Source organism: Colobus angolensis, unplaced genomic scaffold (assembly GCF_000951035.1).
Source record: "Colobus angolensis palliatus isolate OR3802 unplaced genomic scaffold, Cang.pa_1.0 Scaffold3, whole genome shotgun sequence".
NCBI classification, from domain to species: Eukaryota; Metazoa; Chordata; class Mammalia; order Primates; family Cercopithecidae; genus Colobus; species Colobus angolensis.
This window is the reverse complement of record NW_012116265.1, coordinates 13,517,937-13,532,972: the sequence shown is the minus strand read 5'-3', so window position 1 is coordinate 13,532,972 and position 15,036 is coordinate 13,517,937. Positions and strand designations below refer to the sequence as shown.

Below are 15,036 nucleotides of genomic sequence, written 5' to 3'. Positions count from 1 at the left end.
AGGGAGACAAAGATGGGGAGAGGCAAACTAATGTGACTACATCCAACCACTAACTGAGTCGATGACTCTTTCATCAGTAGTTATCATCCGCACACTGGTCAACTCTGCACATCTCTGTCTCCCTCTTCGGGTGCCCGATTACTTGGGCTAGTGAGTCTGGTGACAACGTGATGCAAAACTAAACAAAACTGGCCAACATTCCCTACCCAATATCATTTCATTGCTTTGGTTATAAAGTACTGGATACTTATTTCTTTACATCCCCCAATCCTAACACACATAAAAACCACACTGACCAGTGACATGGGCCTGGAGAAGTCTTGAGAGAATTTTCTTTATTTCCCATCCCCTTCTGTGGGTTTCTTTCATTCATGTGCTTACCTGTTTGCTTTTTCAGGGGAGGAGGAGAAAGGGAGGGTTTGAGCCAAAATAGTGACTTCATTAAACATCTGCTGGGTCTTCGAAGTCTCAGTAAATATTGAATAAACTCCCTGGAGCTCTGCTGTTGCTGCCTAAGACGGGCAGTCAGCCCTGACTTGCATGAGCAGTCTTGTTTGGATATCTGCACATGTTTGCCTTCTATTGGTTCAGACTCACCTTGGAACAGAGCTAGGTCTGTTAAATCTGAGACCTTGCTTCTGGTACTATACACATAGGGCATTAGGAAGTGGCCTGATGTTTTGCTCATCCTAAAGTCACTCAATGACTTGCAGCAGCCTTCAGCCTTCCTTCAGTTGTGAGAAGTTTGTTTCCAAATCTTCCCAGATTTGTAGACCAAGCCCTCAGGGCCTTGTTCTTCCCAGTGAGCAACTTTCCAGCTCTCCCACCCTAGATCCTCTCTTTTCTTAGAGAGCCTCAGGACATGACCAAGATTGTGCCAATTGCAAAGCAGACATTGGTACTCAAGCCCCATTCCGGAAGTATATATGAAGAGTGGGTTTGGATTCTATTTTGAGAGTGAAGGAGGAAGTTGGAATCTAACTATATATACTTTAACTCTGATTTTTGGCAATACCATTAAGGGGGGAAAAAAAAAGTCTCCTAAAATTAAAAGCCTTACTGTCAGTCTCCACTGCTGAGACACATGACATTGGGGATGTTCTGAAAAGCTCTAAATGCTAGTAAAGGTTTTCATTAATCCTTCAGTGGGACAGAAGTCAGTGTCTACATTTTTCCTTTTTCAATGGTCATATGACTCTAATTAAACTTATTTTCCAAACCATCAGTCAGAGGTCGGGTGGAACAAATGTCCAGATTCATCCATCCTCTTGTGATTGACATAAAGGGACATCCTGTAAATTAGTCAATCCCTCTTGCTTTGCACATAGCCCACAGGGCATGCTGAGAACACCTTACAATCCACCTTTGACTTTTCCCAAAGGCATACATATTGTCTCTAACCTGCCCTCTAGAATTGTATGCAGCAAGGCAGCACCAACATGTGACCTCACCATATTTCATAATTTTTATTTCAGAGCCCAAATAGTAAAATACACTCAGGCAAAATGAAAGACAATAGGCTATTCTTCCCACCTTGATGAGAGAATAAGCACTTCCTGGTTAACGGGAGAAAAAATGAACTAAACAGACCCCTGGGAAGTTGATATTACCAAAAATCAAGGAGACGTTCTATAAATGAGGTGAAGACACAGGACTGGAGACCCAATGTGAAAAAAGAAAGTCATGTAAGTTAAGTGGCTGTCACTTAGCTATACAAAGCAGGAACAGTTACTGATCTGCCTCTAAGGAGGTCAGTTACATTTTAATAGCTGTATGAAACACTTCTACATTACTCTGCAGGCATCTCCATTCATGCCCGTTCAAGAAAATCATTGTTGATCCCACTAGTATTTTCACTAAGCAATAAATAAAGTCAGTTTTTGATAGTTCCAAGACATAAGTCTTTTAAACAATAAGTGTTTGAGTAAACCCAGATGCTATGATAATATCTAAAATTTCTTGGAAACTATTTCAATAATAGACAAGCCAATGCAGCTTAAAAGGCCTAACTGATAGCTCCATGTAAACACAGTCTATGGGAGAAACATGATTAGGGAATAAGAAAGAGAACTCAGACTTTTATATATGATATAAATATATCATAGATTTATACTATGATATATAAATAGATATACTTTTCCCTGTGAGACTAAACTACAATTCTTCAAAGGAACATACCTTATAAAACACATGATAGGTAGGTGAGTATTGGCAAACTAATAATTTCTCAGCATATCAGCTAAAGCATTGATTTTCCTCTACCTCAAAATAATGAGTTCTTGTTAATTTCATAAAAGAATACATCACAAGAAATCATAAAAATTCATGTTGTGATAAATAGGTTACATAATTACAGACTTAACCCTGATAACACCAAGGCATTCTACATAGTGTAGGATTCCTGAGCTTTGTCCATTCATTTTCTCCATTGGCCCTTCCACAGCCTTTCTTCCAGAAAATTCTTACATGTTCTATTGAACATCTTCCTCCCTGGTAGCCTATGTCTTTCCATGTTTCCTTCCTCTGCTTCATTTCTCCATTGGGCTATCCTCAGGGAGAATTGTCTGCACACACATAAACGACCTCCTTCTTTAAAAATATAGCACAACTGGGTGATTTTTCCATCATCCTTTTCCCCAGTTGACTAGCACTGCCTCAGCCAAATCTCATCCCCCCACCGGCTTATCTGACATACTGTTACATTATCGTACATATAGAACAAAGGGGAAGCTTAAGGACAACAGTGTGAATGTGCTGCAACCGGGTTCTTTATGTTCCTGCTTTAGCGTCCCATGTAAATGTCAACACCATTTTGAGGTTAAAAATCAATGGGGGCCGAGATAAGCCTTGAATGTAGAGGTTAACAACTGAGGAATCGGAAATGATTATTCTCAGTATGATTTTCCAGCAACTCATTAGGTAACATCACATTTTTGAAATTTGCTTTGTTTCCTTGTGGGTGGTTTTCATAGAATTTAAAACATTAGAAAGCTGATGTTGCCATGAAAAATCAGTCACAATGGAGCTTTAATGTTTACACAATATACCAGCTAGTGACGTGACTGACATGTTGCTCCCATTTAAAAAATAAAATAAAATACTTTTGGTTCTTGCACACTTAGTTCTCATGCTTTTCTCATTTCAGACAACTAGTTTAAGAATGTATTTTCAACTTTAGTTTTTAATCTACCCATTTTATTTTTTTATTCAGTTATTAATGGAATGGACAAAAGATCCTTTGACTGTACCGTCAAATACAATCATCAACTATGATTTCATAATAGTGTCACATTTACAAAAGAAATTATGATATGAAATTGGTTGGTCTATTCTTTTGGGGGCTATAATCTTAAATATTACTTATGGGTAAAACTATAGTGTCAATTTTAAAAAGAAAAAAACACATATATATTAAAATAGCATTATAATCATATGCTATAGGGACTTTAGATACTGAGGGACTAAACCTCAGCTAATGAGACCAAAGGAAGATCCAAGTCCAAATTCAAATGTCAATGGAAATTCCATGATACCGGGGGTTGCCTTATAACAAAGCGTCCAAAATGGTTGATCGGAATTCTCTCTAACTTCCTCTTCTTCTATTTTGCAATGGAAGTAAGCTTGTTTGTTTGCACCTATTCTTCATTATAGCTCACCTACTGTGGGAGGAAATCAAGGCTGTGCTGAATGGCCATGGTACCTACCTCCCACAGCAGCTGAGAATATATATATATATATATATTTGTATGTATGTATGTATGTACGTATACTTTCTTCAGCGCAGCATTCAGAGAGAACACTGCTATAGGGACTGAGATTAGGAATGACTTGGGCCACATAGTAATTGTAGGAATGGAAAGGAAAACACCAGCACCACCAGACCCACTGGTTTTCCTTTAACAGGGATCATGGGGTATAATTAACCCACTGAAAATATACATACCACATACATGGTTCAAAAGTAATTATTTCCAAAAGAAACCCCTCACAATTACAAATATTTAAGTATTTCTTTTCTTTCCATCTCCCGTTTCTCCTCTCTAGGAGCATACGACAAATATATTGTTTTTATATGTATATTCTCTATGCCACTTTTAGTTGAGCTCCTTCTTCTTTTTCTGGCCTTGTGTATGTTTCTATGTTTCTGTGGTTAACAAATGAGTCCCATTCTCTACAGCTTAAGGTTAGAAACTGTGAATTTTCCAAATCTTTCTGCCTCCTCCTCCCTAGCTTGACAATTTCATTTCTTTTTTAGCACTCTCTCCACCTGCCTAGAAATTAACCCTCAGATTACAGATGATCATTCTAACCTCCCAGATTGAGGGATCATTCTTGGTATCTAAAATATACCAATAAATTCTGGAATATGAAGACTGAGAGCACTACATGGCTAGAAACTGGAACATCAGAAATGACTTTAACATAAGGTCTAACCTTAACACCAACGTCTAATCACAACATTAATGTCTAACCACATGGCCTGGTTTCAAGGACTTGTAATATTTGGGAATTTTCCAACTGGGCTCCATCCATGCCAAATAGAGCCAAGGCAATACCCTTTATCTTAACGTAGACAGTAGCTTCCCTAATGTAGTAATTATTCAGGTAAGTCTTTTCTTCGGGTCTCAAAGCATGCATCAGCTGTATCAGTTCCTTCTCAATGCAGAATGAACACACGCTGAATCAGGGTTTCTTCCTCTCCGTCTTGGGATCTTTTCACATAGGGCTTTTTACTAAGAGAGGTGATACGGCTACTTCTTAGCCCAATGCCATTTGAGTAGTGAAAGAAGTATGGAGCTGTTAGAGATTCATGTTCTTCCGATAAACTCCTGTCTTTCAGTAAGCCAATAGGGTTCTGTTGAAATAGGGATTCAGTTCTTAATGTCCTTGCCTTTACATAACTTTTTAAAACAATAAGCTCTCTTATAATCATACCTTTAACCAGCTAATCTAGTTTTCTTTCATCTCTTGCTGAAATTCTTCTCCAGCCAATGCCGGACTTCTTGAAGGTTGTAGGAGAAGGGGCCTTTTCCTCCCAGATAAGCGATTTTCTGTCTCTGCACAATGCACACACGTTCAAAGGCGACCCCGTAAGCTATGTTGGCGTTGTTGTCCATGCAGTCAGCCACAACTCGGCACTGGGGCGGCAAGGAGAAACGCTCCAGAAGCTGCTGGGCTGCTGCACATCGATCTTCCTGGTTCTGGTGCTTCTTCACCTCAAAAGACAAAGAGGAGTCCCCAGGTATCGCCCAGCCGTCTGATGGATGAGCCTCATCAATGTAGACCAGCAGGAAATCGGCCACTGAGGAGAACTCTTCCACCAGTTTGCGGAAGGCTGGCAGCTGGCTCGTGAAAGGAGGTCAAGTGGCTGAACCAAAGTTGACCACTAGTGGGCGCTCAGGGCTAGCAAAGTCAAGGAGGTGGCATGCGGCTCCCTCAGCTATCTTCTCCTGGGTACCGTGGCCACTGTTGTCACCTCCTTCTGCACTGGAGACATGCACCACACTGGAATTGGGGGCATCCTCACCCAATTTCACCTGAGGGTAAAACAAAAAAAAAAAGAAGGTGAGAACATCACATTAAACACATTGCCACTTCAATTCACATTAAATAGTTACAATTGGCTCTAACAGAGTGTGGTATTTCCTTCAGAGCATGTGGTAAACATGTATCGATTTGAGTAAAGAGGCTTCATGGCAGGTAATGTAAAGAATGGCCCAAAAGAGAATAAAAGTCTTTTTTATTCTGTATAGTCACTGAAGGTAATTATTTTCATCACTGAAGGCACTGGAGTTAACTCTTCTTATAATTAAGCCAAGGCTGGTATTCTTTACTATCTTTATTTTGCTGTCAATTCTTAACATGCATTCTATAACAAATGATTAATTGACTTCATTTTAAAAGTTAGAAGCAAATGGTCTACTTTAAGACAAATTATCAGGGTCTTGGGACATGGTGCCTCCTTCTGAATTCTGAAACACCAGGCAGGACCTCTATTTTTTTGCATGATACTAAGTCATTTAATCTCAACCAATGGCCAATGATACCAGTGGGCTCTATTCTTGGCCAGACCTAGAAAACCTGAGGTCTACCATTTATAAGAAGGGTTACTTCCACTTAACCTCTTTAGTGATTCAGTCTTCCCACCCGTAAAATGGAAATAATAATGCCTGTCTTCATATGGCAACTGGAGGGCAACAGAGAAAAAGAGCTCTTTGTGCACTGTAATTATATGGGTGTGTGTTGCCCTTATCAGATGCTACCCCACCATGTGAAATAAAACATCATCATTCTTGGGCAATTTTGTGGTTAAAATATATATATATCCTGAGCAAAGCTTTGAACTCTCCTCAATATGGCATCCTCCCTGGAGGCTTCTACTGCCACTGCTTACAAGGTGGTTCTTACCACTCCAAACTTATAATTTCCATTAAAAAAAAAAAAAGACAAAAATGGTTACTCCACAGTTCTATATTAATTTCTCATTTTCCATGTGTGCTTGTTTCCCTCTCTTTATCTAGGCAGTCACACTAAAAAGTACTTTTCTACCCCACAATTTGTTGACAAGCTCCTCTGAATTATAAAATATTGGGGCAGAAGAGGTAGAGATAAAAATTGTTTCATGTGCTCCCTTTGCACATGGTTTAAATAGTTGAAAACAGAATGAAGGGAAGTTTGCAGCCTTTGAATCTGTAAACTGATAATAAAAAGCAGGCAACAGTAAAAGAGCCAATTACTTCAGTTTGAATTAATACAGTTGGATCTTCCTTGGAATGGTTTAATCAAAGCCAATAACATTAGGGGCAACTTACGACAGTACAATTGATTTTTATATACTACCCTTATATACTTCCAACTGGATCGACTTATTTCCCTCATATGCATATAGCCACACATAATGCTACTGTTAATTGAAGTCACTTAGAAGTGAATTGTTAAAGATGTAACAATCCAAACTGATATAACACACTCAAGGGCTTTTAGTCAGAAGCTTCTATCTAATGTTAATGCATAACTCATTTTAACTGTAGAGAAAGAATTAAAGTTCTTTCTCTCCCTTCTAAAAAATCCTAGCAGGGCAGGTTTGAAATAAGCATTATTAGTGTTCTAAGAGAAATCTTACAGTAATAATCTTCCTTCTTAGAAAGGAAGCTGCTGGTATGATTTAAGTAAGTACATTTTGCTTTTTAGTCACTGCCATAGAGAAAATTATTTTACTTATACTAACTTTCTTGGCTAATTTGCAAGTGACACTAGATGGAGAAATCTAATAAGCACATTTAGCTGGATTCTTTCATATGAACTACACTAGTCTTTAAGGCGTGAAAATATACATCAAATTTAAAGATATACATGTTGAAGGTATTATAAACCTTTTCATCCTTGGGTTCTTTTTGTACTTCCTTTTTTATAGATCTAGGTAGTGGGTAGCAGCCTCTTCTCTTTAGATCTTTCCCATTTGAAATAATAGTAATGATTCTAGAAGGGATGTTTTAACAATATCACGTGTACTGTGTACCTCAACATACTGTGATAAGAAGACCTAAATGCATTCAGATTAGTCTGTTATAGTGACTTCCTGTTAAGTAAGCAACCTGTACACTTGTAGGTTCTTGATAGGTAAAAATATGCATCTGCATTTTGGAATCATTTTTGAAACCTATGAACAATTATGTGGCCTTGATAAATGGGCCTCTAACCCCCTGACTCATCCAAGCAGACCTGTTGATCCTTTCATTATGTCTGATTATTCAACTGGATAATCTAATCTGATGCTTTTGTCACAGGAGGCTCTCTTGTTACCTGCAGTAAATTTTCTTGGGAAGTTAATGCACCCTCTCCTTCTTAGAGACAATGTATAGTTCAGCTGCAGGATTCTTTCCAAAACACAGACTAATTTGCCTTGGGAAATTTAGAGTAAGTACAACACTGTCACTCTAAAATAAAAAATTAGGAAAGTTACCAAATTCATAATGCTCTTTATGTGGGGGATTTAGCATTTTGTTAGGATTAGGGTTAGACTGGGAAGTATTTATTTTATTGAATGAATGCTAGTTGTTATAATCCTAGGTCAGTGAAGAATTTTACACATAATCATCACCCTGATCTGCAATGAACATAATCATATTTGGGTGATGGATAAGCTCACTGAAGCAGATCAATTTAGAAATATGAATCCTGGAGCTGTCTCGTAGAGTACTACCATAATCACCACTCAGTGTCATTGATCCATCCTTGATTGTCGCATCTGGTCAGTGCACAAAACAAATGTGGCCTATTCTTTTTATTTTTTTGAGCAGCCAGGGTCCCTTACTGAATATTACAATGTCATAAATGGATATTCTTATTCATGAAGGTGCCTAGACAAGAGAAAATGCATAGATAAAATTAATATTATTAATAAAACTAAGAAGGAAAAACACACACCCACCATCCATAAATCCAAATGGGAGTAGACCAGTAGTCTGCTTTTATAAGCTTCATATACTAGTCATAAAATGTGTCCATCTTTGCTAAAATCTGATGGAGGACAATTTAGCTAAAATAAAGAACAAAACACTTTTTTTAGATATGGAAGTTTCCTTTAAAAGAAAATATTCTAAAAGGATATTACTGTTCATTCTCATCTCCCCATTTGGTCACTATAAAAATTAAATTCCTAACAGACCAGAGTTTCAAATGGAGAACTTCTTGGTTTGCTGGGTTATGCGCCCTGCTGAGACAGGCTGGGAGAATCACCATTGTCTTCAATGATGGAAGATTCTTTGCTCTCCCCAGGAGCAAAGCATTCCTTGACACAGAGCCAAAATGATGAAGAAAATAAAGTCGGTCCCATAATAACATTTAGGCTGCAGGAAAGAAGCTCAACAAAAACAAGTTATCCCTTGGTACTCCCAAACTTTGTTTTAATTTCCCACAGTGGCACAGAAAGTCTGGCCACAAGTTACCTATCATCTTAATTTCTCCTTCTTAGAGGGTTTGTGTTTGGTTTTTGTCCTTAATGAGACATATTTGCCAAAGAGGCATTCAAAAGGCATTTTTTACTCTTGCGGAAGAGTAATTAGGTCGGTACCTCTTTCCCTGCCAGCATTAGCTGCTCTAAAGAGAACCCTGCCCAGTATTTAATGCCCAAACACAAGAAGCATCATTTCCACTAATTGGTCTTGAAGTTCCGATGTTCCCAAAGGGTCCCTTTATTTTGCAAGGATCAGAAAGGACATACGTAAAATGTGATATTGTCATCGCTGACTTTTATCTCTCTCATCTGCACTATTACAGTGGTCCTTTCTTACGATTTTGCAAGCAACATCAACACAACACCAACAAAGGAAGTAAATAAAGGATTTGCATTTTTACAACAGAAGACATCTCTGGGCCAAGTTCGAATGCTGCAATGGACATCTTTATAAGTATGAACATGAACATAGACATATAGCATATATAAAAATTCGATTCCCTTGATGATGTTCAGTGTTCAGTGCATGGGGAAAAAGGAAATGCTGCTTTAGCATGTGGACTGTGAAATGCAGGGCAAGGGAGAGAAAAGAACCATTCATCAAGTAGAAGCAGAAAATACAGCATATACTACTAACCTTGTTTTTTGTTTTGGAGTTTTATTTCTTTTTCTTTTCCACAGCCTGAGAAAGGCTTGTGGACCATATATCACATAATCTCATAATAGAAAGTAAAGCAAATTATAAAAATGAAGGGTGGGTGTGTGGCAGCAGAATTTTCACACATACTTCTTGCTATCCAAAGCCCTGAAAATGGCTTTATTAACTATCAGGAAGTTTCAAATTCTTTGACATAATGACCAGGCTACATCAATGTCCTTAGAAACATGGCCAAACTATCATTAAGCAGAGATTTAACCATTTATATTCAGATTGGCCAAATAAATCAGAGTTGAAGAATAGGCTACGTACTCCTTCCTCTGAGCTCAATTCCCTTTTAGCTATTCTCTTTTTAATTTGTACCTTGAAAATGTAGCTCTAAGCTCTATCATTCCCCAATGTTTTATCCAAGTGATGGACAAGCTCTGGCTGTGGCCTGCTTTGTGTTCTTTGGGGACTGTTTCTCTCTTAAAAGGGCCATTTTCCATTGTGGAAACTAGTGTCAAAGGCTTGAGGTGAATGAAGAGGAGGAGGAGAATGTTAAAGAGACCCTTTCAAAACCAAAATTATATGTTCAAATGAATATGTTTTCTGTACCTCTGCAATATTAACCGTGCAGAAGCTAAACTGCCTGTCAGCATCTATACTGTGTGTTTACTTTTACACTTCATTTAGGTAAGAGCCAGGCTCCCAGACAGAGCAGTTTGCTTATTGGTTGCATGTTTTTAGTCTCTGAGCACCAACACAAGGATATACTGTTCAGATGCAATGACACTGACTGAAGAAACTTAAATAACAAACACCTTTTATTCACCTCAGGGTCTCTCACCAGTGTCTATAGACTTTCCTTTCAATCAAAATTGTACACAGAATCCATCTCTTACTAAACTCACATTATCTTTAAAGGCTTCTCCATAAAGTTAATTCAAATCCTTTTCAACCTTTTAAGAAAGTGTTTATTTAAAAAAAAGAAAAGAAAAATTTATTTTGTTCTTTCTTTATTTCTGTGTTGCCCCTTGTGGAGGCAAAGCACAGGGATAATACTTTTACTCCACTTTCTCTACATATCTTTTCAGGCATCTGACATGCAGCAACAAGGAGAATTAACGGCAAATCACATGTCTAGTTGTCTCACATGGGCACACACCCCTCTCATCCTGGAAAACTTCATTTCTAGGGATGGGCAGCCTTGAAATAATGCAAGTCAGGATTATGAAATAGTGTGATGCCATCTCAAACAGAACCTCCTACAATGTCTCTAGAAATGACTACACCCAAAGACAGTGGCACAGATGACAACAGCATTCAGAGAAGTGATTCAACCTGGTTGAGAGGTTCTGAGTGACCCTCAAATGCCACCAGAGAAACCACTACCCTTGCCATACTTGAAGACAGAAAGAGACCATCATTCAGTTCCAGCTGTGTTCATAATGTTTCCATTTACCACACACCCACTCCAGTCTTGTCTTTGGACATGTGGGTCCTGAGGTTGCTTCTACACGTGGTAGTTATCACATAAACCATCAAAAGCAAACGTAATAACATCAGTGAACTTGGTCACTAATCAAATCAGTAGGCAGGGACAAAGAAATACAGAAGAGGAATATACAAACCATATGCAAAAAGAAAAAACAAATCACTCATCCTTCCCAATTTCCTGGAATAGGAATAACAACATATTGCAACATAATGGAACGCTATACATTAGTGAAAAAAACAATAAACTTTATTAAAGAGGTATTTGTTTGCTTTTCCATTTTATGTTCAATAAGCTGCTTAATGGGAGAAACAACCTCACTTAATATTTGTGGGTAACATTACAGCCCCCATTGTTTATGTAAGAGATGACTTTTTTCATGTTTTTCTTAATGAAACATGACATTTATATAAGAAATCTATGTATATAAGTAAAATTCTTCCAATAAGTGTTTTGTTTTTATTTTTGTTTTTACTTTATAGACAAAAGGCAATTGTCCTCCCAAAAAGTAAGAGTTTAATATACTGAGACCAAACCACTGATATTTCCATGGTGTCTGCTAACACATATAAAATAGGATGTTGAACAGGGCACTTCCTAGTTAATGTCTGATATACTTGTGTACTCCTCCACCTGCCTCCAAATTGCCTTCCCCTAAAACAAACCATGAAAACTTCCCATTCAATGTATACTTTTGTGAAAATGAAATGATGAATTCAATATCTACTTCTCTAGATCTCCCATCCTCTCTGACATGCACAATATAAATGAGTTTTAACTGTTAGAACTTTGAGCACCAATTCATATTCTCAGAAAAGAATTTCCATCTACTAAAAAGAGCTCTTGCTATTCACATTTTTAACAACAATAAACACAAACTCTCTTTAGGTTACTATCAGTACTAAAGACATGTATTGTGGTAAAATTTTCCTAGTTCACAACAGGTATTTTCTTCTTGAACATCTGATATTTGGAAGAACAATCCTGTCCTGAATTCTTTGTAATTTTACAAGTTACTTCTTCTCTTTTCCTGCTGCATGGTTTTATTTTTCTAGTGTTTATTTATGGAGGACGCGTTCCCTTGTGCCTCTACTATTTCAAGTTCCCCGTCTCTGGTTCTAAGGTGCTGCCTGCCTAAAGCACACCACTTCACTGAACACCTGGCTTCTATATTCCTCTAAAATACAGATGTACAGTTCCTTTTTCTGGCATCTTGGGCAAAGTCCCACTACACTTTTAGGGAAACCAAGATTGTCTATTTTGATAACTACTTTTGCCAAAATAGTTCATTCTTCTCAGGCCAGGTTGAGGGGGTGGAGGGGAACTTTAGAAGTCATATGGGCATAGCATGTAGTGGAAAACTGACAAAAGACCAGGGCCAAAATCTTCCTCTGTGCCCCTGAAGATCTCAGTTGAAAATGCTCTACCAACATCTCTAGCCAGCAAAAAGCCTGGAACACAGTATTTTGCATCTAGAAACTAAGATCACCACCTCTGATTTTGAGAGAGCAGCCCCTGGACACTACCTGACCAGGTAAGGGAGACCACTGCTGTAATGCTCCTAACAGCTCTGAGATTTAATGAAGCATAGACCCATCATCTCTTTCTAGGGCAACATCTTTTATTTTTGAGAAACAAAGTAAAGGAGGCTCCCCTTGCAAATTCTGGATTTCTGACAGCTAGTTTTCAGATTTTTCTTTTGCAAGTTGGTATCTAGTAACTCAGGACTCACTGCCTGAAAATCGCTTCCAAAGGGTTCAAATTTGAATCAATGTAGAGGAGGTGGTACACAGCTGCTTGCTTTCATCAACTCTTACCTCGACCAGAAACCAAGCAGTTATGATGCCCAATCACACTTTCTATGACCATTTTCTTATTTTGTCAACCGTCTGAGAGTTTTGAGTAGCATTTCTCATTTCTTGCTTTTCAGTACCCACCCCTCGAGCATACTTCCTCAGTGTACCTCACATAGCCTCGCATCAAGCAAAAAATCAAAATTCGAGTTTATGGCAAGAGCAGAATAAATGCAGCAGTCTCCTCTTCCCGATCATTTTCTGACTTTTCCCAAATGATTGTACCAGCACAAATGCCTTCTACTCCCAAATCACAGCAAGATATTAATAACCCTTAGTAGAAAGACTCCTCATTAGGTCACACAGAGTTATTATGGCTTAATAGCTGTCACCCTCCCAAACTAACCTGTGCAACAGGTGTGGAAAGTAAAATCAGAGGCTCACTTGGCAGCCCCACAAATAGGGCTTCACAGCTCTCACCCCAGTGCTCCCAATGGCCTCTGGTCCCAGCATGTGAGCCCCTGCCCCTGTAGACCTAAGGAGAAGCCCTTCTCAGCTCAGCTCACCTGTTTGTAGGCATCGAGGAGGAAGCTCTTCCAGACGCAGCGCAGTCCCTCTGAGGTCAGCATGCGCCGCCACTCTCCGCGAGTGGACTTGGAGCGGCTCAACAGCAGCACCACGTGCTTGAGCAGAATGACCGAGTCATAGAGCGCCAGGAAGAGGCAGTTGGAGAAAAAAACTGGCAGAATTTGCAGTGTGATCAGCAAGTCTACGCTGAGGATGCCCATCTTCTCTGCCTCCTGAGTCAGTTCCCTTGTGCGCTCTGGTTCCCCTTCACCCTCTTATTTAAAAGGGGGGTGGTGATAAAGGGGGTGGGGGAGGTAAGGGGGAAGGTTGGGGGTTGGGGGAGAAGGGGGAAAAAAACTAAATTAAAAGGAAGCCCAAGTTGTCTCCTCTTTCAAAGAAGCAGAAATGGCAAGACTAAGTCCAGTCTCTCCAGCCCAGCAGTTGGAGTGTGCCCATCAATTCATTCAATTCGGAGCTGCTGCTTTTTTTTTTTTTTTTTTTTTTTTTTTGGTTTTAAAATTTTAAAAAAAAAAAAAACTGGCGTACTCGTCCCTAATCCAGTTACCCCTGTCAGAGTCCGTTAAAGACAGGCAGTTCTACTTTCATTTCCAAGCACCTATGAGACTGTGGCAGAGATTTTAAAATTTTCTTTAGCCTTTCATTGTCTCTGTGCTCTTTAAACGTAGACTGTTTCTTTCTTGAATTGCCAGAGTTTTTTTTTTTTTTTTTTTTAATGTGCTTTAAGGGTAGTTTTTTTTTTTTTTTTCTTTACTCCGTTTTACACACACTTTCTGTGCTTCTCTTTCTCCCAGTCTCACTCTCTTCCCCAGGAGCGACTGACTCCTCTTTTTTCTCACTCTCTGTCTTTCCCTTCTTGCTAGCTGTCTGTGGTGCAAAGTGCCTCTCTCTGCAGCCCAGTGAGTCTCCCTGACGCCTTTTATACATTCCCTGGCTAATTGCTGCAATAGAGAAATGAAAGCCTAATCTTGGTAAAGATCTTGACATCATTGAGAAAGAGGGCTTTACTTTGGCCAGGACTGCAGTGAATAGAAAAGCAAAACTCGACAACTTTTTTCTTTTTTTTAGAAGGGGTGGGGGAGAGACAGTGGAATTTTGCTTTGTGATTTAAAGAGAGAGAAGAAAACTAATACCTTTGACAGCTTTCAGGAAATGCTTCCAAACTTTGGGAAAAGTAATTTAATATAATGTGCAGATTGATTTGGCTGACACTCTCTCTTCTGATTATCATTATCATTAATTTATGAGGGATTTTGGAAAGAAAGGATCCTGGAAGGCAGGTAGAAAAGAGGAAGAGTTATCACAGGTGGTTTTTGCTCTGTTTCTTGGAAAATACGAATGTTTATATACAATCTTTACACCTGTATACCATGACTCCAATTCTGCGTAAGATCTGTGACCTAGGTCCTTTAAATTTTTTTGAGTCATTATCTTATTTAAGAAAATGCAAAGTGAGTTGTAGCTGGAAAACTTATAAACTATTTGAGTACCGTCACAGCATTTCTTTAAAGCTTCTTGCAGAAACTTGAATACAGGTTTCTTTTTACTTTTAGCCAAGTTTCTAATG

The 15,036-nt window shown here is 38.7% G+C and overlaps 1 protein-coding gene across 1 annotated transcript; it reads right to left on the bottom strand.

Moving 5' to 3' along the window:
- Positions 1 to 4,937: 4,937 nt before the first annotated feature.
- Positions 4,938 to 14,361, bottom strand: DIO2 (deiodinase, iodothyronine, type II). The gene is given in 4 exon segments (XM_011949471.1): positions 4,938 to 5,537; positions 8,432 to 8,539; positions 13,451 to 13,725; positions 14,017 to 14,361. Coding segments are annotated over 3 exon segments (930 nt in total). The 5' UTR covers positions 13,673 to 13,725; positions 14,017 to 14,361.
- Between the last annotated feature and the right edge of the window lie 675 nt (positions 14,362 to 15,036).